The 24715-nt window shown below is 35.1% G+C and overlaps 2 protein-coding genes across 2 annotated transcripts in view; one reads left to right on the top strand and one right to left on the bottom strand.

Annotated features, from left to right (window-relative positions):
* Window positions 1-354: 354 nt before the first annotated feature.
* Window positions 355-24715, bottom strand: part of LOC145307280 (uncharacterized) — a 28077-nt gene continuing 3716 nt past the window's right edge. Inside the window, exons 2-10 of the mRNA XM_080149643.1 lie at window positions 17888-17952; window positions 17563-17630; window positions 14580-14650; window positions 10464-10542; window positions 7539-7605; window positions 7032-7080; window positions 6018-6067; window positions 5517-5580; window positions 355-1035 (exon numbers count right to left, since the gene is read on the bottom strand). Of these exons, the coding sequence (XP_080005769.1) occupies window positions 1006-1035; window positions 5517-5580; window positions 6018-6067; window positions 7032-7080; window positions 7539-7605; window positions 10464-10542 (339 nt within the window). The 5' untranslated portion in view covers window positions 14580-14650; window positions 17563-17630; window positions 17888-17952 and the 3' untranslated portion in view covers window positions 355-1005. The remainder of the gene's footprint in view (window positions 1036-5516; window positions 5581-6017; window positions 6068-7031; window positions 7081-7538; window positions 7606-10463; window positions 10543-14579; window positions 14651-17562; window positions 17631-17887; window positions 17953-24715) is intronic.
* Window positions 18131-23743, top strand: LOC145307074 (uncharacterized). Its single transcript, XM_080149413.1, has 2 exons — window positions 18131-18710; window positions 18945-23743. The coding sequence occupies exons 1-2, from the start codon at window positions 18615-18617 to the stop codon at window positions 19920-19922; spliced, it is 1074 nt and encodes a 357-aa protein (XP_080005539.1). The 5' UTR covers window positions 18131-18614; the 3' UTR covers window positions 19923-23743.

The raw sequence follows: 24715 nt of genomic DNA, 5'->3' as shown, positions 1-24715 counted from the left end.
GAAATAGGCCTAGGCTTGAAATAGGCCTGAAATAATATTTTCTTACGTTTCCCATCCCTTATCCCTGAATTTTAATTTTAAAAATTTGGATTTCTTTTTCATAGGAGCTATTTCTATTTGGAAGGTGGTACCTTCCCCCCAAAAATAGTTATAAACCTTCCCTGTCCTAATAGAAGATAAAAACTAAAGGAGAGCGAAGTCGGTTTAGCAGTTAGCGAGATTTTTGTATACACAGGTAGAGGACAGTCTTTTAATTTTTGTTATTTTCTATTTGTTTTTAATAAACAGTATAAAATTTATGCTCATTAAAGCATCATGTCTTTTTATTTATAGCCAACTGAAGATTGTTTTTAACATGAAACACTGTGTATGTATTGGATTTATCAAATAAAAATAACATGTTTAATTAAACTGTGTTGATCACTCTATGATATTTTATAAAGTAGTAAGATTTTTTGTTGTCTGTAGAGAAGGATCTCGCTAACCGCTGTCCTGATATGGTTTTCCATTAGAGTGAAGCTTCTTATTGGTCTAAGGGAGGTTTTTAACTCTTTTGGGGAAGGGTAGCTCCAAACCTTCCAATAAAATGGACTCCCCCCCAAAAAATATTTTTACTACTTTTTCTATTAAAAACTTAAATTGAGAATGGTGGTGGGTTTGATTCAACTCCCACCCCTGCCTCAAGCAACCCTAGAAGCCTCTAGGGGCGTAGCCGCTAGTTTTTATTAAAGGATCGGGAATAGTCCCTTTTGTGGCAACGCCCTTTTAGGGGCGATTCATTTTAAAATGGCTCTTGATAGGTTATTTTAGGTTAGGTTAGATTATCTTGGATTAGGTGATTGCCCCGCAGGGTTAGAAATAGGAGAAAAGCTACTCTGAAAATAAGAAGAATCGCCCCTTAAGTGGGCGTTGCCACGAAATGAACTATAGCCAAAGGATCTTAAAAGAATGGAGGCAGGATAAGTGTGATTGTCCAATGTTCCTCCCATCTTGGTTTTCACTCCATCAGTTATTATAAACTGCTCGGGACCAAACCTAAAAAAAAGTATATTATCCTTTTATAAAATTAACGTGATGTGTGTGTGTGTGTGTGTGTGTGTGTGTGTGTGTGTGTGCAGGGATCTAAAGGGATAAGACAATGGCCGAATAATTCATTTATATCTCAAATAATGATACACAAAATTACCCCTTTTGTAGATTACAATTAGAAGCTAAAACGTATGGACACTCAATTTAATTAACCAACTAATCAAAATCCGTTAAAAGTCTCCAAAGTTGTTAAGTCAACGAATAAGAAAACGTTATTATAAAACATTGGGGACTAGTGTAATAAACAGTCTATTGTCCCCTCTCTCTCTGGAACATTTTAAAACCATATTAGAGCTTTGCTTTTATGGATGTTGCCATCCTTGTTTTTATAATTATGGTCGGTCCGTATGTCCGTCCGTACGTAACAGATAGCTTTATTCGTTAAATTAGGCATGTTAAAATTGTCCTATCGATTTCAACCTTTGCATGATGATTCCTGTAGTAAATACCAAAATGTAAATACGTCCATTTTAAACATGTTTTTTTTACTTTTCTAACAACAATTTTCTATGTGATATAAACATCCGTTTAATATGATTTTTTAGGTACTGATTCCTTTTACAATATTACAAGCGAAACATCTCGATAATCAAGTCTTAAAATGCCAGCATGTCCTTAAACAGAATTCTGTATTAAATAAATTTTGCAACTTTACGTACAATTTGGTCAAGACCTATATAGTATATATTTGTATTTTGCATATTCAATTCTAACACTGTACAAGAGTTCATGTTCGTTTCGTCTGTCCTACCGTTTCAGAGCTTTGCTTTTATGGATGTTGCCATCCTTGTTTTTAGATACAATTGCAAAAACTCTTTGCCTTTAGAAAAATATAAAGTAAAGGAAATTAAATTTTTAACAAATTTTCTTCAAAAATTTATCTCAACAGCCAGGGAGGGAGGGGACATTGGATGTTAATTTTTGGAGTATTAGTACCCAAAGTTTTATAAACACTGCTTTCATAAATTATGTACAAATCTTTGGGTGCCTTTATTAACCCTTAACAGTCGGGCCACTTGCCGTACCTTAATCGGTGGGGGGGGGGGGGGGGCGTCGGAGATATTAAAAAAATTCCAACTCAGTTATGTGTCATACCCATACTTAAAAAGTCACGCAGTTTGGGCTCTTTATCTTTTACACACAGAAAATGGGATAAAAAAAACCGGAGGTGGTTACGTTCAACGCCCCCCCCCCCCCCCCCCCGACCGTTAGGGGTTAAATTTTAATAAGATGGTACAAAAGAGTATTGTCAAAATTATCCACCAATTTTTTAATCTAACAAATGAGTATTTTTTCGTATAAAGTGGAGATGTAAGTTTAGTTATTTCTCGCATCGTAATGTAAACAGCTTTCCGCGGATATAGAATGTACAATTATGAGATTAAAACCAGTTTTTTTAGACCTGAGGTGCAGAAGGCACGGGCTAAAAAACTGGTTTTAATCTTATGATTGTACATTTTTAATTCGTAGAAAATGAATTATTTATTGTCTTATCCTTTAAGATCCCTGACAAATTTCTAAATTCAGCAAATATAAAGCTTTCTTTTTATGATCATTGTAATACTATGTTTATAGTAGGGAGTGAGCTGGATATTGGTCTGTGAATTACACTGGTACCCAAAGTTTTCTAAACCTAGGGGCTAAAAAACTGGTTTTAATCTTATAATTATACATTCTATATCCGCGGAAAGCCGTTTATAATACGATGCGAGAAATAACTATTCTCGTATTCATTCAAATCCGGTGGATAGGAACCGGTTCTCATCCATACGAAAAAACTATGTCTAGCATCGTATTATATCCAGTTTTCTACGCATATAGAAATGTACAATCATAAGATCCAAACCAGTTTTTTTAGCCCATGCCTTCGGCATCTCGGGGCTAAAAAAACTGGTTTTAATCTTATAATTGTACATTCTATATCCGCGGAAAGCTGTTTATAATATGATGCGAGACATAACTATTCTCGTATTCATTCGAATCCAGTGGACAGGAACCGGTTCTCATCCATACGAAAAAACTATGTCTAGCATCGTATTATATCCAGTTTTCTACGAATATAGAAATGTACAATCATAAGATTAAAACCAGTTTTTTAGCCGGTGCCTTCGGCACCACGGGGCTAAAAAAACTAGTTTTAATCTTATAATTGTACATTCTATATCCGCGGAAAGCCGTTTCTAATACGATACGAGGAATAACTATTCTCGTATTCATTTGAATCCGGTGGATAGGAACCGGTTCTTATCCATACGAAAAAACTATGTCTAGCATCGTATCCAGCTTTAAAAATGTACAATCATATGATTAAAACCAGTTTTTTTAGCCGGTGCCTTTGGCACCTCGGGGCTAAAAAAACTAGTTTTAATCTTATAGTTGTACATTCTATATCCGCGGAAAGCCGTTTATAATACGATGCGAGAAATAACTTTTCTCGCAATTTATTCGAATCCGGTGGATAGGAACCAGTTCTTATCCATACGAAAAAACTATGTCTAGCATCGTATTATATCCAGCTTTCTACGAATATAGAAATGTACAATCATATGATTAAAACCGTTTTTTTTTGCCCGTGTCTTCAGCACACCTCGGGGCAAAAAAAAACTGGTTTTACTCTTATAATTGTACATTCTATATCCGCGGAAAGCCATTTATGATACGATGCGAGAAATAATTATTATCATTTTTGGGGATGTGTATGTAATTTATTTTCCATTGTCTTATCCCCTCACCTGCCTGGGTATAGTTTTACCTCATATGGGCGAGGCTGCTGTCCATGACATTATAATGGGTTGGGCCGGATACTTTTTTGGTCGGATACCAGATATCCGGTATCCGGAGAGTTTCAATATCCGGTATCCGGATAGTTTCAATATCCGGTATCCGGAGAGTTTCAATATCCGGTATCCGGATAGTTTCAATATCCGGTATCCGGTCGGATATCTGGCAAACGCTCGATGTCCGGCGAATTACCGGATATCCGACCGGATAACCGGATATCTGGCAGTAAAAATCAGCCGGATATCCGTTATCCGGATAGTTTCAATTTCCGGATATCCGGCCAAACCGGATATCCGGTCCAACCCTAATTCTATCGTCAGGGTCCAACAACCCAGGATAACTAAGTAAGGAGAGCCGAATCTCTCCTTTTACGTTCAAACACCTGAGGTGGATTCTTAAAATAAGTTGCCCTACTAATCGCTTAGTGGGGCAAAATTGTTTTCTTGAAAAATCCACCAAAATCACATTAAAAATCTACAAAAATTAAACAAAATCATAGAAGGGTTATGAACATAGGATTTTATTCAATTTTTGTAGATTTTTATGTGATTTTGGAGGATTTTTCTCGAAAACAATTTTGCCCCACTATGCAATTAAATGGGCAAATTAAGAATCCACCTCTGGGTTATTACACAACCTACTCTTTGATTGCATGACCTATTTCTGATAATTTCTAACTGTACATGGTAGTTTTGGTGTGCCTGTTTTGGGACAAGGCATTCTCCCTACTCTAAATATTTATGTCATGCACTTGACATAGCAGCAGTAGAAACCATTTTTTACGTCTTTAGTTATGAAACGGTGTTAAGCCGTTATTCGAACCTATCACCTCACCGACAACAAGCGAGTGCGCTACGTGTTGAACCACAGTTGCGAGTTATCTTTTTAGTAGCGAAGCTACTGTATTATTCACAATGTCCGTCCGTCCGTCAGTCCGTAACGCTATGGGGGAAATGGGATTTACTCAGCTCCTATAAAAGATAGAATGCTGAAATTATTTGACAACATTCCCATCATTAAGGAGCACAATTAAGTATAAGACATTGATGGCGGTAGGACCGCTTTTTAGCAGGTTTTAGGCTATTTTTGTATTTTTCACATTTTTCTCCATATCTTCAGTGTTTATGGTGCAATTTTCAAATTTTTTTCAGTTATAGATATCTAAATTAAATTTCCAGTCGTTTAAAGAAAACAACTATGAAGGTCAGACTGCCTCTCAGCAGGTTTTAGGCTATTTTTGTATTATTTACCATTTTCTCCATATCTTTGGTGTTTATGGTCCGATTTTCAAATTTTTTTTCAGTTATACATTTCAAAATTAAATTTCCTGTTGTTTAAAGAAAACAACCATGACGGTCAGACTTCCTTTTTGCAGGTTTTTAGCTATTTTTATATTTTTTACATTTTCCCCCTTATCTTTGGTGTTTTTGATCCAATTTTAAAACTTTTTGGGGATATCATTATCAAAATAATTTTTCCCATTATACAAATAAAACAGGGTTTCGTGTTTATTTTCTCCAATAAAACAATCAATAAATACACTTCAAATCTACTTGTACATATTACCATCCATGATTTTATTTTTTATGCTTCGCTACTTATGGATGTTGTTATTCTTGTTTTATCATAATTGGGGTTATAGTTACCTGTGACATGCTCAAAGGATCCTGATTTGTTCCTCCCTTTCTTGTGGAATTATTACTGGGTGACCTTAAAGGAAGCCTGCTCGAAATACACTCCTTTAACAGCAGAAAGACTGCCACAAGTAGACCCAATACAACAAATTTGAAGCATTAAGCAAAAATTTTTAAAAAGTTATGAGCATTTCAAAATGACATTTCAGGTACATAAAAATTTTGAAGCTAAAGGCTTCAAATTTTGGGTATTGGGTCTAATTTGGAAGTCTTTAAGCAGGTAAAGCAGGCTTCCTTTAATATAAAGGTACATAAATTTCTTTGAAAAAAAATGGAAAAATTATTAAATATGAAATGAGAGGACAATAATAACTAAAATGTCGTGTTTGTTATAAGATAATTATTAGGTAAACAAAAGTCAGCTGATCCCAAGTACAGCCAGAAGTGCAAATGCCCCGTAATATTATATAAACTAAAATGTCGTCTTCGTTATGAGATAATTGAAGGATATACCTGGAACCTTTGATACTACTGCTGTTGTAAGAGAACTGGAATTGGTGTCTGTCGTCAAATTTTATTAATAATTTTTCTTGTATTCATTTGAATCCGGTGGATAGGAACCGGTTCTCATGAATTTGAAAAAACTATGTCTAGCATCATATTATATCAAGTTTTCTACAAATATGAAAATGTACAATCATAAGATTAAAAACAGTTTTTTAGCCCTGAGATGCACAAGGCAAGGGCTAAAAAACTAGTTTTAATTTTATAATTGTACATTTTATATCCGCGGAAAGCTGTTTATAATATTATAACCAAAACTACTCTAAAGATCACTTTGTCCGTCTGTTTGTACAGCTATTAGGGAAACATGATTTTCTTATCTTCTGCAAAACATAGATGGCCAAAACTAAAGTTATTTTAAATAATCTACAGAATGAATTAAAATTATTGGATGGTAAAAAACCAATCAAAATAAATGAAATAACCCAAAGTTTCAGAACCAACAAATAAGATGATATAGTTATAAAACTTTGGGTACCAGAGAATAATTTACATTCAAATGTCCCCCTTCCTTTCCCCATACTGTGTTACATTTTAATAAAAGATGAAAGGGAGATTTACAAGAACTTTAATTAGGAAGAGCAAAGCATTTCTATGACTTTGTCTAGTGATACAGGGACGTGCACAGTTTCCCCCTCCCTCCTCGCACCAAACTTTCTACAACCGTATACAAAATCCCTAAACAAAAATAGCTTTCTATGGTGCCCTAGCAAAATGGGGATAGGTGTCACTGCTTTTGGCCTACCTATTCTATTGAAGTAAGGAAATACCTTATACCACATTTCTTTTCTAAAAGGTTTCTTTCCCCCTTCCCTTTCTCTTTCCCACTTCTATGACGTCACTAGAATAGGTAGGCCAAAAGCGGTGACGTCTATCCCCATTTTCCTAGGGCACTAAATACAGCTATTAGTTTCCCATTTCCTTAAAAGTTTAAAAGTAATAAATATAAAATCATTAATTCCTTGTTGAATTTTGACTGGTTTTGCTGCTTTCAATATTCTTTTCATAGGCCCTGCAAAATATAAACAAGGATGACAACATTCATAAGTATATAAACACAATGAAATCATTAGTTGTCATCGGTAGGTGATAGGTTGCTTAACACAATGTTGTGACAAAAGACAATAAAAATGGTTCCTACTGCTACTTTGTCAGGTGCACAACATGAATAGTTACAGTAGGGGGAAAGCCTTGGCCTAAGACAGACACAACTAATTACTATACAAATTAGGACACAACTAATTACCATACAAATTAGGACACAACTAATTACCATGCACAGTTAGGACTTATCAGACAAAGGTCGTGCAATCAAAGAGTTGGGTGTGTTGGTTGTTACTTAATCTAATTCCTGGGATGTTTGGAATAAAAGACATTTGGCTCCCTTTGGTTATCCTGGTTTGTTGGCCCTGGTGTTTGAGTGTCATGGACATGACAGCATCCCAGCCTGTATGAGGTCATATATCGTACCTATAAACATCTTCCCTCTCATCTATGATGGACTCTTTGGTCTGGGCTGAATCACTTCGGTTTAGATCTGAAAAAAAGAGAACATTTTTTTTAGTATTTAGTTTTAACCAAGGGAAGGAAGAGCACTGAACTGTAAACTTTACAGGTACCCAAAGTTTTCAAAGTATGTTCTGTCCTATTCTGTGGCTTAAAAACTTTGGGTAATTTGGTTAAAGTATTATTTATTAGTTTGTTCAAGTAGAAGTGTCCAAATAATGAGGATATTTATATGTTGGGTCCTACTTCCATCAGCCATATGTTTTAGGGACAGACTCCATTTGGTGAAATGATATGCACCCTTATCCAATTAATGTTTGTTATGCTTGTAATAAAATCCTGTAATATTGACCATTGAAGTTTTGCAAACAAATGAAGATCTAGCCCCACATTGCTAGACATCCATCCAACTTACATTTACTGTAATCAATATACAATACTGTGGATATTTATATGGTAAGTCTTACTGTCCCCTGTGTTATGATGAATTTCCGATCTTAAGTAAGTCAAGGTCAGTTTTCGCTTCCTTCACCCTTTTATTTAACAACATTTGTTTTTAGGTCCTTTTTCACTTATAAATTTCAAACGGCTGTAATTTTTTTATTTTTGAAGCTATAATACAATTTTTTATTTTAGTATTTTGGTATGATAAAATGCTTTGTTTAAGTCAAAAAAATATTTTTGCTCTTTACCTGGATGACCCTGCCAGGCATCCTGTGCCCGCCGGGATGGAGGTATTCAAAAAATTTCAACTCTCAGTTATGTCTCATACCCACACTTAAAAAGTCAAGCAGTATAGGCTCTTTATCTTTCACACAAAGAAAATGAGAAAGAAAAAACCGGATGGAGGGGCGTTCAACGCCCCCCCCCCCCCCCCGACCGTTAAGGGTTAAGTTCAATCATCCATTTGTAGAAAAATACGCTCCCTTATCAATTTAATGTTAGTTATGCTTGTGATAAAATCCTGTATTATTGATCATTTCGCAAATAAACAAAGATCTAGCACCATGTGGTTAAACATCCATCCTACTTCCCTTTACTACAACCTGTGACCATAACTCAACACATAGCGCATCCACTCATCATCGAGTATGTAATAGGTTTGAATCTTGGATTAACACCGCGTCATAACCATAGACGTTAAGAACAGTTCCTATTGCAACTTTGTCAGGTGCTACTAACCTATACTTTAATTGTTATCACAATACTAAGAATTATTATATGTTGAGTTCTATTTACCTTTACTACAACCTGTGACAATGACTCAATACATAGTGCATCCGCTCATCATTAGGTAGGTGATAGTTTCTAATCTCAGCTTAACACCGCGTCATAACTAAAGAGGTTAAAAATGGTTCCTACTGCTACTATGTAAGATGCTACTTATCTTTACTACAATTGATATCACAATACTAAGAATTATTATATGTTGAGTCCTACATACCTTTACTACAACCTCTGAACATGACTCAACACATAGCACATCCACTCATCATCAGATCTCGACTTAACATCGCATCATAACTAACGATGTTAAAAATGTTTCATACTGCTACTATGTCAGGTGCTACTTGCCTTTACTGCAATTGATATCACAATACTGAGAATTATTATATGTTGAGTCCTACATACCTTTACTACAAATTGCATTTGTGACTCAACACATAGTGCATCTGTTTATCATCGCGGAGGTGATAGTTTAGAATCTTGGCTTAACATAGCATCATAACTAAAGAGGTTAAGAATGGTTCCTACTGTTTCTATGTCAGGTGCTACTCACCTTTACTACAATTGATATCACAACACTGTGGATATTTATATGTTAAGTCCTCTTTACCTTTACTACAACCTGTGACCAAGACTCAACATGTAGCACATCCACCCATCATCAAGTACGTAATAGGTTTCATTTTGACTTAACATTGCGTCATAACTAAAGATGTTAAAAATGGTTCCTAAAGCTACTATGTCAGGTGCTACTAACCTTTACTACAATTGTTATCACAATACTAAGAATTATTATATGTTGAGTCCTACATACCTTTACTACAACCTGTGACCGTGACCCAACACATTTCACATCTGCTCATCATTGGGAAGGTGATAGTTTTGAGTCTCAACTTAACTCTTTGTCATAACTAAAGATGTTAAGAATGGTTCCTAATGCTACTATGTCAGGTGCTACTAACCTTTACTACAATTGATATCACAATACTGAGAATATTTAAATGTAGGGTCCTACTTACATTTACTACAACCTCCGAACATGACTCAACAAATAGTGCATCCGCTCATCATCGGGGATGTGTCAGTTCGAATCTCAGCTTAATTGACATTGAGTCATAAAAATGGTAACTCAACACATAGCACATCCGCTCATCATCGGGTAGGTGATAGTTTCGAATCTCGACTTATCAATGCGTCATAACTAAAGACATTAAAAATGGTTCCTAAAGCTACTATATCAGGTGCTACTAACCTATACTACAATTAAAATCACAATACTGTGGATATTTATATGTTAAGTACTCTTTACCTTTACTACAACCTGTGAATGTGACTCAATACATAGTGCATCCGCTCATCATCAGGTAGGTGATAGTTTCGAATCTTGGATTAACATCGCATCATAACCAAAGACATTAAAAATGGTTCCTACTGCTACTATGTCATGTCCTACTTACTTTTACTATAATTGATATCACAATACTAAGAATTATTATATGTTGAGTCCTACATACCTTTACTACAACTAGCATTAGTGACTCATCACATAGCGCATCTGTTCATCATCGGGTTGGTGATAGTTTCGAATCTCGACTTATCAATGCGTCATAACTAAAGACGTTAAAAATGGTTCCTACTGCTACTATGTCAGGTGGTACTAACCTGTACTACAATTAATATCACAATACTGGCTGGCAGCTGTCACAGTTCTCACAACATCCTTCAATCTCTTACCAGCCATCTAATAATGCATATCTTTATAATAAAGTAACAGGATGTCTATCTGTTTGTTTGTTTGTCTGTTTGTTGGTACCGAAGGATCTCACTAACCGCTGAACTGATATGGTTCTCCTTTACAAGCTTGCTTCTAATAGGTCATGGGAAGGTTTTTAACTATTTTGGGGAAGGTACCACTATTCTCCCAAGATAAATCGAACTTAGAAAAAAATTCCCCCACCCCCAAAAACATTAAAAAAAATAAATGGAGGGGGGATAGGGAGGGTGATCAACCCACCAAAAAAATCTCCTCAAATATTTTTTTACTAATTCTTTTTATATCTAAAATAATTGGGTTGTTGAATTCAACTTCCACCTTCTCAAGTGCCCCTAGAGGCCTCAAGGGGGCGTTTCTGCTAGTACAATATTATGACAGGGGAAAAATTGTCGTCAGCTGAGGTTGCTAACATGGACATTACTTATTGATCATTTTGTTAATCCAGTAGGAGGAGAGTAGATGAGGTAAAGGGGTTGGATTTTTTTTTTTTTTTTGGAGGCGGGGGGAAGTGGTCATTATTTTTATGAAATGGATGTATTATTACTTGGATCTTACACCAGTTTTCCATATTCTCTAGTGAAAAACGCAGTTGGCTAAAAATATAGGTAAACCCCATCCCATACCAGCCCCTACGCTCCTTCTGAATGAACGAACTGACCAATAAGAGAGTTTTATCTTGGTTATAAACCTTTCCAGGACCTATGATAATCTACACTGTAGGAGAACCATATTGGTTCAGTGGTTCCCGTACGGAAATTCTGGTAACGATTATATAGCTACGCTTTCTAAATTGCTAACTGTATTAGAAATCATCATGCAAAGTTTGAAATCGATATGACAATTCTAACATGCCTAGATCAACAAAAAGAGCTAATTATTACGGTTAGATGGGTTGGACCGACCCCAAGTAGAGGATAGCTTTCCTTTAAAAAATAGTGTCAGAACTGAATAATCAGAATATAAATGTATGAGAGTCGAAGCAAAATTGTAGGTAAATATGTTGAAAAGTTGCTTGATAAAGGATAATGTTTATTGACATACTTACGTTTTCAGGACTTGATTATAGAGATGCTTAGCTAACAATATTGTACTTTGTTGTCCTTGGAATCAGTATTTGATCAATCAGATACATAGGATAATTATATCACTTTAAAAATTGTTGACAAAAAATTATAAAACAACATGACGTACAGTATTCTGGTAACGATTATAAAACTACGCTATCAAAATTATACCTAACTGAAATAGGAATCATCATGCAAAGTTTGAAATCGATAAGACATTTCTAACATGCCTAAATCAACGAAAAGAGCTAATTATTACGGTTAGATGGGTTAGACCGACCCTAATTATAGAAAAGCTTCATTTTTAAAAACCCAATAAATCAGAGAGACAAACGAACATTTGACTAACATGACTGAATCTGTTTAAAAAATTATAAATAATTTGCTTGGGTATTTGTTTATCATCATATGAATCATCATTACAATAATTACTGTTTTAATAAGATATAAAATACACAAAATGAATCTTTTTTTTTATAAAAGAGGGGGGTAGGATTCTGGTAAAATTCGAAAAGGTTATGTGTTATAAGTTAAAAACAGTAGTAGAACGATATAAATTTATGTTAACTTTTTAAAAAAAATTTGTGTCTACCTATAGTTCTTTTCAATAAGAAATACACATATTTAGTGAATATTATCATTCTACTACTATTTTTAAGCCTTAAAACACACACATTTACGGATTCTACCAGAAACCTACCCCTCTCTTTGTCATAAGTGGAGAAAGACGCTCAAAAATAAGAGATGTGACGTCATAAAAATGAATGCTTATCCATCTCTTTTTTAGGGGGTTTCTATCCCACTTCTCCTCTCATCTCCCTTATTTTTATGACGTCATATTGAGCGACTTTTTCCATCTACAAAGTAACTAGATGTTTGTCTATCTGTGTAGTACAGGATCTCACTAACCACTGAACCAATATGGTTCTCCTTTACAGTGAAGCTTCTTATAGATTCATATTAATTTTGGCATATGGTACATTCACACTCAAATCAAGAGGGGCTTTCCATTCCCCCTCATTTACCCAAGTGCCCCTGAGGCATTTTTTCCATTTGCATGGCGAAAAAAGTTACTTTTTTTATGCAAAAAAGTCATATTTAATTTTTGGAGTTTTTTTATCTCCTTTCAACTCCCTCATTTTATGACGTCAAAGAAATCAAAAGGGGTACAGATTGGGCTTCGTCTTTAAAACTGATTAATATCCGCTGGATTAGAACCGTCTTTGTGCTATACTTAAAAATTATGTAGCGTTTATTTTCTACAAAAAAAATAATCAGAATCTTATAATTTTTTTATTTTACTAGTCCCGGAAAAATGTCTATAATACGATGCGATAACTATAAAAGAATTTTAAAAATGCAATTTATTTTGTTGGGGGATTTTGTTATAATTATTTGAAGATTTTTTTCTTCTCAAAATCATTAATTTTAAAATAAATTTATAGTTGTTGCAACGAAGTGGGAGGGGACATTGGGCTGTTTATTACACTAGTCCCCAAATTTTTTATGATAACATTTTTTTAGCTTAACAACTTTGGGAACTTTGAATTTGATTGGTTGGTTCATTTAATTGAGTGTCCAGACGTTTGAACCACTAATTGTAATCTACAAAAGGTATACTTTTGTAAATCATCATTAAAGATGTACATCAATTTGTCGGCCATTGTCTTATCGCTTTATATTTATGTGTTTCAAACTTTTTAAAAGAAAAATCAGTTATAAACAAGGATGACAACATCCATAAGTAGCAAAGCACAAAAATTATGGATGGATATCGGATATAAAAAAATGAAATCATGAAACCTTAAAAATCTATGAATCAACATCTAGCATAAAATGTTTTTCGCAGCAGGATAATATAAAGATATCCCCCCATCCCCATGCAAATCTACGTTTCACCTAGCTTATACCAATAACGAAATTAATTCTGAAAAAAAAATCACGAAACCTATACGTGGTTTTCAGCTGTCGTTTGGGGGCAATACAATGTAAAATTGACGACCTCTCCATTTGCCCCCCCCCAAAATATTATTAGAAGCAAAGCTTTTCTATAATTAGGGTCGGCCTGTCTGTACGTCCGTCCGTAACAGATAGCTTTTTTTTGAGGCTCGTTAAATTGTCCTATCGATTTCAAATTTTGCATGGTGATTCCTGTAGTAGTTAGGTACAATTTAGAAAGTGTAGCAACTCTATAATCATTACCAGAATGTCCGTACGTCCATTTTTAACATGTTGTTTTTTTACTTTTTTAACAACAAATTTTTATATGATCTAATTATCTGATTGATCTTATTTTTGGTATACTGATTAAGATATATAAGTTTTCCGGAATTTCAAAGTTGGGGGGAGATTTGAAATCTGCATCAAATTTTGAGGATTTTTTTTTATAAAATTCGTTTTTTCTATAATTCTTTATCTAAAAGCGGAAATGCAATTTAAGTTAATTAATTTTGGCATCTGTGATTGGTGGATTTAAAAAAAACGCACTCTGATTGGATGGCCCACATCATTCAACCAATTAGAGCGCAGTTAGTTTAAAATCCACCTATCCTATTGGTCAAAATTAATAACTTTCATTCTAAAATGCATTTCCGCTTTTAGATAAAGAATTATACAAAAAACGAATTTTATAAAAAATCCTTAAAATTTGTTGCAGATTTCAAATCTCCCCCTAACATTAAAATTCAAGAAAACTTATATATCTTAATACTGATTCTTTAGACAACAAAGTTCAATATCATAAGCGAAGCAACTCTAAAATGTAAGTATGTCCTTAAATATTATCCTACATTAAGCAATTTTTACTTACAATTTTGCTTTGACTCTTATAAATTTATATTCTGATTATTCAGTTCTGACACTATATAAGTGTTAATGTTCGTTTGTCCTACAGTTTCAGAGATTCGCTTTTATGAATGTTGTCATCCTTGTTCAACCTACCTTTGCCTCGTCATTCTTGTGGGCCAGGTATCTACATAGACATACAGACAACAGGGATATCAGAACAATTACTAAATAGATAGATAGATATAGAAAAGATAGATAGATGGATAGATAGATAGATAGATAGATAGATAGATAGATAGATAGATAGATAGATAGATAGATAGATAGATAGATAGATAGATAGATAGATAGATAGATAGATAGATAGATAGATAGATAGATAGATAGATAGAAAGATAGATAGGTAAGATTGATAACAAATGGTGTTGGGACTATTAACACAGCCAAGTAGCAGAAAACAATTTAATAGCAGACGAAAAATGTCATTGCAAAAGAGAGGGAGGTAGTTATCTGTATATACATCTATACTATAAGAGGTTAACTCACAAACAAAATATGAATTTTACATATTTATTCAGACATTACAAATTGTTTCGTGCACGTTTGCACTCTTCAGATGTCAATGCAAAACTAAAGTTGAAAATAAATTTAATTTAAAGGATTTTTACTAATATTTTAGAAGATTTTTTGAACATAATATTTAAAAAAAATATTCATATACAGCAGCATCAGAAGTTCCGTCAAGGCAGGGTAGGAGATGTTTCTTTCTTGAAATTCTTCTTCTTGATTTTGTAAGCCATGTAAGGACCAGTTTTACCAGGTGCTGCATGAAGTTGGTCAGGGGGTGGAGGCAGATTCTTCTTCAGGATAGTAGTTGAAGGAAATCATTTTTGTTTCAGAGCGTTGATTCAATTTTGATCAGAGGTCTCACCTATTTTAATAATAGGAGACTAGTTTCATCTTGAAAGTGAAGGTATCAAAATTGTTACCAGAGAGTTCTCAATACATAATGTAGAGAATAATATAAGAGGTTAACTCACAAACAAAATATGAATTTTACATATTTATTCAGACATTACAAATTGTTTCGTGCATGTTTGCACTCTTCAGATGTCAATGTAAAACTAAAGTTGAAAATAAATTTAATTTAAAGGATTTTTACTAATATTTTAGAAGATTTTTTGAACATAATATTTAAAAAAAATATTTAAAAAAAAAAAAAGATTTTTTGAACATAATATTTAAAAAAAAAAAAAAAGTTGAAAATAAATTTAATTTAAAGGATTTTTACTAATATTTTAGAAGATTTTTTGAACATAATATTTATAAAAAAACATCTATACTACTATAATACAAAGTAGAATTATATTTTTCCGCCTGTCTGTCCGTCTGTCCCTTAAGATCTCAGTAACCACTGGATAGATCAGATTCTACTCTTCAGGGAATATACCTACTGGTCCTGTGGTGGTTTTAGGCTATTTTCTTGGGGGGTGAGAAATCCCCCCCCCCCAAAAAAAAAACTTAAAATCCCCCCGCCAATTATTTTTAATCATTTAACCCTTTACAGTCGGGCCCCTTGCCGCACCTTAATCAGTCGGGGGGGGGGGGGGGGGGGGCGTTCAACGCCCCCCCTTATTATCTCAGTTCCTATTAGAGCTAGAGGGCTAAATTTTTTTGTGCAAGTCCCCAGTTTGATAATGAATTTCCGACCTATTATAAGTCTAAGTCAATTTTCGCTTCCTTCACCCTTTTATTTAACAACCTTTGTTTTTAGGTCCTTTTTTACTTAAAAATTTCAAATGGCTGTAATTTTCTTATTTTTGAAGCTAGAAGAAATTTTTTTTCCTGAAAATGTTTATCTTTATGTAAATTTTACATTAGAAATATCAAAATATAAATTTCATTGGCCGCAGCTGTACTTGGCAGCTGCCAGCCGCCGCAGTCGGCTGTCGGCAGGAAAACGGCGGCGGATCTTCATGAAATTTTATTATGTTATGTAGACATGTAAGAAAAGCTTAAGTTTAAAATTTGAAGTCTCTAAGTTAAAAATTGCGGCCACAGGAGCCTTTTAAAGATTTCTAGAGACCTGGAGGATCAGGACCTGCAGGATCGTACCTGGAACCTGAAAGTGACTTGAACACCTGTATTTCATATAAGGATGTACTACTAGAGGATTTTTTAGTATTTTGGTATGATAAAATGCTTTGTTTTAGTCAAAAAAATATTTTTGCTCTTTACCTGGATGACCCTGCCAGGTTTGCTGGCATCCTGTGCCCGCCAGGATGGAGATATTCAAAAAATTCCAACTCTCAGTTATGTGTCATACCCATACTTAAAAAGTCAAGCAGTTTGGGCTCTTCATCTTTCACACACAGAAAATGAGATAGAAAAAACCGGATGGGGGGGCGTTCAACGCCCCCCCCCCCCGACCGTTAAGGGTTAAAATAGTGGTGGAGTAAGGTATCTCAAGGTAATAAAAGATGTAATTAAACCTCTTGGGGCAAAGCCCCTAGAGGCTAGGGGTGAAGCCGCTAGTATAGTCCACATAGAATGAATAACAAAAGATTATTTGTAAAACATCATGTTTCATGCATTAAAGCAATCTTCAGTTACAATTATCTTTTAATATAATTATTAATATTATTAGCATTCATAGATTTTTTCAATAAAATCTATAATATTTTTTCTCGTATTCATTCGAATCCGGTGGATAGGAACCGGTTCTCATGAATACGAAAAAAACTATGTCTAGCATCGTATTATATCCAGTTTTCTACGAATATAGAAATGTACAATCATAAGATTAAAACTAGTTTTTTTAGCCGGTGCCTTTGGCACCACGGGGCTAAAAAAACTAGTTTTAATCTTATAATTGTACATTCTATATCCGCGGAAAGCCGTTTATAATACGATACGAGAAATAACTATTCTCGTATTCATTCGAATCCGGTGGATAGGAACCGGTTCTCATCCATACGAAAAAACTATGTCTAGCATCGTATTATATCCAGCTTTCTACGGATATAAAAATGTACATTCTATATCCGCGGAAGCTAGTTTACAATACGATGCGAGAAATAACTATTAAACTATTAAAATTACAAAAAAAAATTGAAATAAATAGATAGATCAATACCTGTGGCAACAGCTGAAATGATTGCAGATCCAATGAGAGTTGTTACTGGCTCACCACGAAACTCACATCTAAACAAAATTTGGTCATCCTCTCAATCGTTACAGAAATTATCAGACAAAGATTTAGATTAATAGGACAATTCTAACATGCCTAAATTAACGAAAATAGGTCTGTTACGTATAGGTCTGTTGTTTATCAGTTTATAAAACTTTTGGTACAAGTTTATAAAACTTTGGGTACCATTTTATAAAAATTTGGGTACCAGTTTATAAAAATTTGGGTACCATTTTATAAAACTTTGGGTACCATTTTAAGAATATCTGACCTTATATCAGTGATGCATGGTAGCTGCCATTTCACAATTGATTTGTCCGCAGTAGTTGGCACAATCTACAACAAAAAAGACGCTGAAAAGTCGCTCAGTGCTGACGTCATAAAAATGAGGGATTATCCATCTCTTTTTTTAGGGTTTTCTTTTCCACTTCTCCTCTCATCTCTCTCATTAGTTTAGTTTAGTTTAGTTTAGTTTAGTTTAGTTTAGTTTAGTTTAGTTTAGTTTAGTTTAGTTTAGTTTAGTTTAGTGTGTGGAGCCGACAACATCTCTCTCTCCAGCCCTAATTGTGTTTAATGTACTAGTCGTACAACACACCCCCACACTTTACTAGTTCCCCCTTACCCTTCGCCCGTGGTCACTCCGCGATTGTGTGTAAAGGGAAGATATGGTAGCCTAGGGCAACTCGCATCTAGTTCTGGCACCATATTTACACCGCCGTTTAGGTCAATTGGCAGTGTAAACCGCTAACGCTATCCTTATCATTAACGTTATAAACATTAAGTGAATTAAATATTAAACTATTAATTCCCGCTATTTCTTCACTAATCTTGGCCACTGTATTAAGGGCCAAAATCCGTGCTGTCACCCCATTGGTCAACCCGCAGTGACGCCTTCTGCTATTGGTTACAACAAACTATACACGTCATCCATTGGCCGCCGTCATCACCAAACCATACCAAGAATATAAACAAACTTCTAACAACTCATCAACAACAGGATGGCTTCAAACTTTGATTCCAGTCCTGACTTTTGGAAAAAAATGGATAAAATGCTAACGAAGAGATTTGAGGAATACGATGACAAAACAGCGAAGGTACGTCACAAAGAAGTTTTCGATAAATTCTCCAAACAAAATGAAGAAATAGAAGCGGTAAAAAGTCAATTTAATAGTTTAAATGAGAAATTGGAAAACATTGATGGTTTTAAAAACGCAGAATTATCAGCGTCGACTTTAAAAACGTTAAAGGATAGTATCGCGGCTCTTGAGACTAAAGTACATACGTTAAATTTGGATAACATAAATTACAAGAAGTTCCAATATTTTCAGAACTCCTGTAGGGAACAACGATCCCGCAGCTGGTCCTGCAGAATCTCGGGATACCAGGCGCCTCACAGCCGGGAGAGAATCACCATGTACCACATCTACACCTCCATAATCCTACCAGCCCTACAGATAGCGCGGAAAAACGGCCTTATCGACTACATCCCCCAACACTGGGGGGATGTAGTTGAATACGCGCATTATCTGCCGCATTCGCCAGCCAAGAAGGAGATACCGGTCGCCATCTTCAGGTTTCACAGTAGGATCTTCCTCACAGCATTTATGATATCCAAACGCACCGTGATGGACAACTACGCTGCCAACTTAAACAAATATAAATCAGCCAACCAGAGCCTGTCACCCGCACCCTACTACCCTGGACGCCAGCTGAAGATTCAATATGACGCAACGAAACTCAATAAGTCCGTACAGACTTACCTTCATTCAACTAAACTGGTTGCCCGCACGAAAATAGCCTCAGAGACAGTGGCGTTCCAATTGAAGGCCGGAACAAAATGGTTTAAAGTCCTAAACCCATATGGAGAAACACTCGTGGAGATGACAAAACCCATCCCGGGCGCAGATTATCTGTTCAGCAGAGAAGAAGCCCCGCCACTGGTCAAGTTCAACAAGCTCCCGTACGCCCACAGAGATTCATTCTTCAGAAATACCAACATCTGCAACCCCTTGATGAGTGAGGACGACTTTGAGGACAACAATAACCCACCCCCTCCACAGCTCAACAACGACGAGGAGTTCCCGCCAATGAGTCCAACAGACGAAGGAGGAGCCCAGGCAGCCACAGACCCTGAACAGGCCGACGTCCACAGAAGACCAAGGAGCCCGCCAACAGCGAGTCCAGCCAGCCAAGGAGCCGCAGCGAGAACGAGTGCAGCGGCCGAGAGCGAGTTCGAGCCCCCAAAATCACAGCCAGCACAGCAGAAAGTTCAGCCAGTCAGAAACGCCAAAAAAACAGTAAGATAAAATAGCTTAGACCTAAAATCTATGGATAGTACCTAGTTATCTAGCTACCTAGTTATAAAGGCAACATAAAAAGTCTAAAATAGTTGTCTAACTGATGTAATTAAAGATTAATCTGGCTACCATCAAAATCAAAATTATTATTATCGCTGCTAATCTAATTTAGTTTAACGTTATCGTTATCGTTATCGCCGTCAAAAAGAAAAGCTATCAAAACGTATGAATCATTACATTTCACATGCTATGATTAATATTAATTAATTCTTAAAATTATTTGTGCATCATATATCAGTATGTAATTAAAATTAATCAAAACTCTCAAATTACTTAATCTCAATCAACTACCCATGTACACACAATTCTTTCCTAAAATTATTTAAGGGTAGGAACTAGTAAAGTAGTGGAGGGCTCATTTATTGACACCCTTCACTAATGTTTTATTCTCGCAACCCATATTGTAAATATAAACTATTTTATTATGTATTTTATTCGCTAATTTATACTTTTTTTCAGTTGTTCCCACCTAGCGAGTTTCGTGCTAATCCTCCTGCGCTAAATCCAGACCTTGAACCTACCTCCAACAAACCTCCCTAATGGATTAGATGAACAGGTACCGAATGACCTAAATCTTAACCCGTTATATGACTTACTTAATCCCTTATATGGCAATAACTTCGAAGGTTTAGAAGAAGAATTTAATATTAATTGTACCTATCTAACAGAAAATGCAGCAATAAGTAAATTAAAATCATTTAAAGAGCAACTAATAATCCTATTAAGTATTAACTGTCAAAGTATCCACGCAAAATATAACGAGATTCTTAGTTGTATTGACAACTTCAGAAATAAAGGTATAATGCCCACAATGCTTGCGTGTCAGGAATTGTGGGTTAATACCGAAGCAAATCTTGACGTTTTTAATGTAGAAGGATACAATTGGCACACTAATCTTAGAAAGCATCAGCGGGGGGGGAGGGGTTGGGATACTTATTCAAAAACAATATAAAGTAGACAGGTTGTTTGAAAGGATCTCATTTAAAGAAAGGATATGCGAAAGCATATGCCTTAAAGTTTCTCTCAATGGCTTCAAGTTCGTTGTCCTGAATACGTACAGGCCTCCGAATCAATCTAATGACGAAATCGAACAATTCTTTGACACATACCTAGAACTACTCGATAGGATATTTGCACTTGACCTTCCCTTTTTCATTGTTGGTGACATTAATCTTGATTTGCTTAAACTTAATGATATCAATAGTCATAGTATGCGTCTTATTGAAGCACTAAACTTTAACGGGGTCTTAAACACAATAACTAAAGCCACAAGAATAACAAGAACAAGTGCCACACTAATTGATATTTTTGGCGTAGGTAATTTTATCCAAAATTTAATGCTTTCTTGTGTTTTAACTTCTCAGATATCAGACCACTTAATGCTGGTCAATGCTTTCAGGATTAATGGTGGAAAAAAACCTACACAACCTGATTTCTACGAAAAAAGGATGATGGGTGATGACAACATTAATTCATTAAATGAAGCATTGTACAGTACTGATTGGTCTGATGTCTTAAATAAAGATAACGTCAACGCTGCTTATGATATTTTTATAAAAAAATTCCTAGAGTTGTACAATACCTTATGCCCTGTCGTTCGGATTAGAAAAAACAAAAAAACTACACCCCTGCAAAAATTCATGACACCACACCTCTTGAGAATGCGTGAACATAAACACGCCTTGCATGACAACTTCCTTAGAGAACGAACGAGAGAAAGCGAGGCAGTGTACAACTCATATAGGAACAGTTACAACAGGAATGTAAGGAAAGCTAAACTTGAGTATTATAGACTTAATATTAGGAATTGTGGGGGGGACAGCAAGAAACTTTGGAAATGCTTAAAAGAAATGTTAGGCTTTGATCAGAGGGCAGCTGAGTGCTCATATTTGGAAGTTGGGGATAGGAAAATTGAGGGTGACCAAGCCATCGCAAACGAATTTAATAGATTTTTTTGTAACCTTGGAACTTCACTAAAACCTGAGATCCCAACAACAAACAAACATTTTTCTGAGTACCTCCCACCCCCAATCCAAGATTCACTTTTCTTTGAACCTCTTTACCCATTTAAAGTCATAAACTTAATCAGAAATATTAAACCAAAAAAAAGTACCGACGCAAATGATGTATCAATGTTTCTACTTTCAAAATGTGCGGATGTGATAGCACAACCCCTCTGTCATTGTTATAACTTATCCCTCCAAACCGGTACTTTCCCCTCCAGCATGAAGGTTTCCAAGGTTATAGTTTTACACAAATCAGGATCACTCAATCAGACTGACAACCATCGTGGTGTCAGTCTGATTGATAATTTCTCCAAACCGCTGGAGAAACATGTATGTGATAGCTTGGTCAACTTCTTAGACGAAAGAAATTTTTTCAACGCACGCCAATTTGGGTTTAGGAGGGGGGTTTCAACCTATCATAACATCCTAGACCTTTCAAATATGATCACAAAGTGCCTAAGTCGAAACAATTCCTGTTTATCCATATTTTTGGATATCAGGAAATGTTTCGACATGATAAATAGAGAAGTGTTATTTGAAAAACTTAGGAACGCAGGGATTAGGGGATTACCGTTGAGTTGGTTCGTTAGTTATTATAGTAATCGCACGCAGAAAGTTTTTTTTAAGGGTGTGTTTTCAACTTTGGAAAGTATTATCATTGGCGTACTCCAGGGGTCAGTTTTAGGACCTATATTGTTTTTGATTTTTATAAACGATCTAATTAATATAGATCCAAATGTAATAATCAACCTTTTTGCAGATGATGCTCTCTCCTACCTGGAGAAAGAATCACTTGCCGAACTCATTGAGCTTGCCAAAGATATAATCCCAAAACTGACTACCTGGTACAGTTCAAACCAATTATTGATTCATCCTTTAAAAACCAAGTGTATGATTTTCACTTCTCCTAGAGAACAACTCACCCCCGAAGAATCTTTAATTAAGTCTGAATTCAACGTCTTTGTAAATATGAATAACATAGGGGAAAACACACCAGAAAAAATCACTAAATTAGATCTTGTAACTGATGCAAATGAAGGGTCTATCAAGCATTTGGGTGTTCTGTTGGATACAAAATTAAAATATACCTATCATTTAAAAAAAGTATATGCAAAAATTTCCAAAATAATTTATTCAATGCGTATAATGCGCCATTTTCTTGACAAAAAACATTTGAGAATTTTGTATTCATCATACATCAAAAGTAATATTGAGTATTGCTGCATTCTTTTCACTGCATGTCCACAATATTTATTGAATCCGATTATTAAGATTCAAAAGTCTGCAATAAGAATAATTGAAAACCTACCTAGTAGAGCCCACACGGCTGAATTTTTCAAAAGCAACTCAATCTTACCTTTTGACTTACTCATAAAATATAACGTCTGCAAATTTATGTTTAAATATCAGAATGGCCTCCAGCCGGAAATATTTAACAATACCTGGGAGTTCTCCAGAGATCGACACAGGTATAACATGAGAAACGCAAATAATTTTGCCTACGCACAAGGAGGAAGCAGAAATTTTCTATTGAACGCACCTTTTCACGCTTTTCCAACTATCTTCAACAATCTTCCAAATAACATAAAACAAATTGAAAATGAGAAGGAGTTTAATAGAAAATGCCACACTTTCTTCTTAAACCAAATAGAGTTTGCATAAGTTATAATGAGAAAGTCCGATGCTTAAATATTAAATATTAATTTGTTAACTAACAACAAAAAACTCTTTATTCTATTAACACAAACGTTTTAATGATTTTAATGTTTTATCGTCTTTTATCGTCTTTTAATCCGTTTTATCTTCTTATCCTTTACTTTTAACTTTTAATCCTTTAGATCTATCTAAGAATCAAATCATTGGGCAAGAAACATGGAATGTTCGCCCGATATATCAGGGAGGGAGGGAGGGGATGCTTGATAACTCGTAACTTTTCAATTTTAAACCTAACTCAACATCAAGAATCTAGGCATAAAGCCTGGAAGGCTTGCCTAAATACACAAGGGGGGGGAGGAAAGTAGTAAGAAGTATAGAAAGGATGGGTGTTTATTACTTTTATTGTCTTCCTACATATACATAGCATAGTTATAGAGCAGCTTTGACGTACGTCAAATAAGAAATATCAGTTAGGAGGCACAAAAAATTTCTAATTTCTTTATTATTAACAACACTGCATAATTTATGTATTAATATTAATTGTGGAAATATTAAACAGGTTAACTTGTTAAGACTCGATGTTAGTGGAGTTATTCAATGAAGGCGTATACAGGGATGGGTCAAGTGTAGATAATCTCGTCACTTTGTATGTGCTGGAAATTGCAACATTTTATTGTCATTAACTGTACGTGTTCTTGTCTCTATGTCTCTATCCCTCACTAATTCCATGTAAATTAGGCATTGGTCAAATAATTTTAAACATTTCTTTTTTTAGAACATGGAATTAACAAATGGTGAAGATACTGGAGGAGCTGTGGATGGCAGATAAGGTAGGTCTAGTTGGGCTGGCAGGACATGTACTTGACTCCCACCTCCGCATATCGGGAACATAGTTGTTCACAGAGAACAGCCGCAATCTTGATATGCCGCAGGCGGAGTAGACTGCGAAAGTGGCCGGCGAGTCCTTGGGGTCGGTTCAAAAATAAATATTGATCAAAGAAACACACATGGTCATGTAGGGCCATCACTTCTTTAAAGAAATTTGAATTTTCATCAAGCTGCCACAGCAGAGTGACAAGC

Source organism: Acartia tonsa, chromosome 15, assembly GCF_053477335.1.
Source record: "Acartia tonsa isolate MP-2025a chromosome 15, ASM5347733v1, whole genome shotgun sequence".
Lineage (NCBI taxonomy): Eukaryota > Metazoa > Arthropoda > Copepoda > Calanoida > Acartiidae > Acartia > Acartia tonsa.
Note: the sequence above shows the minus strand (reverse complement) of the source record. Positions and strands in the feature narration are given on the sequence as shown.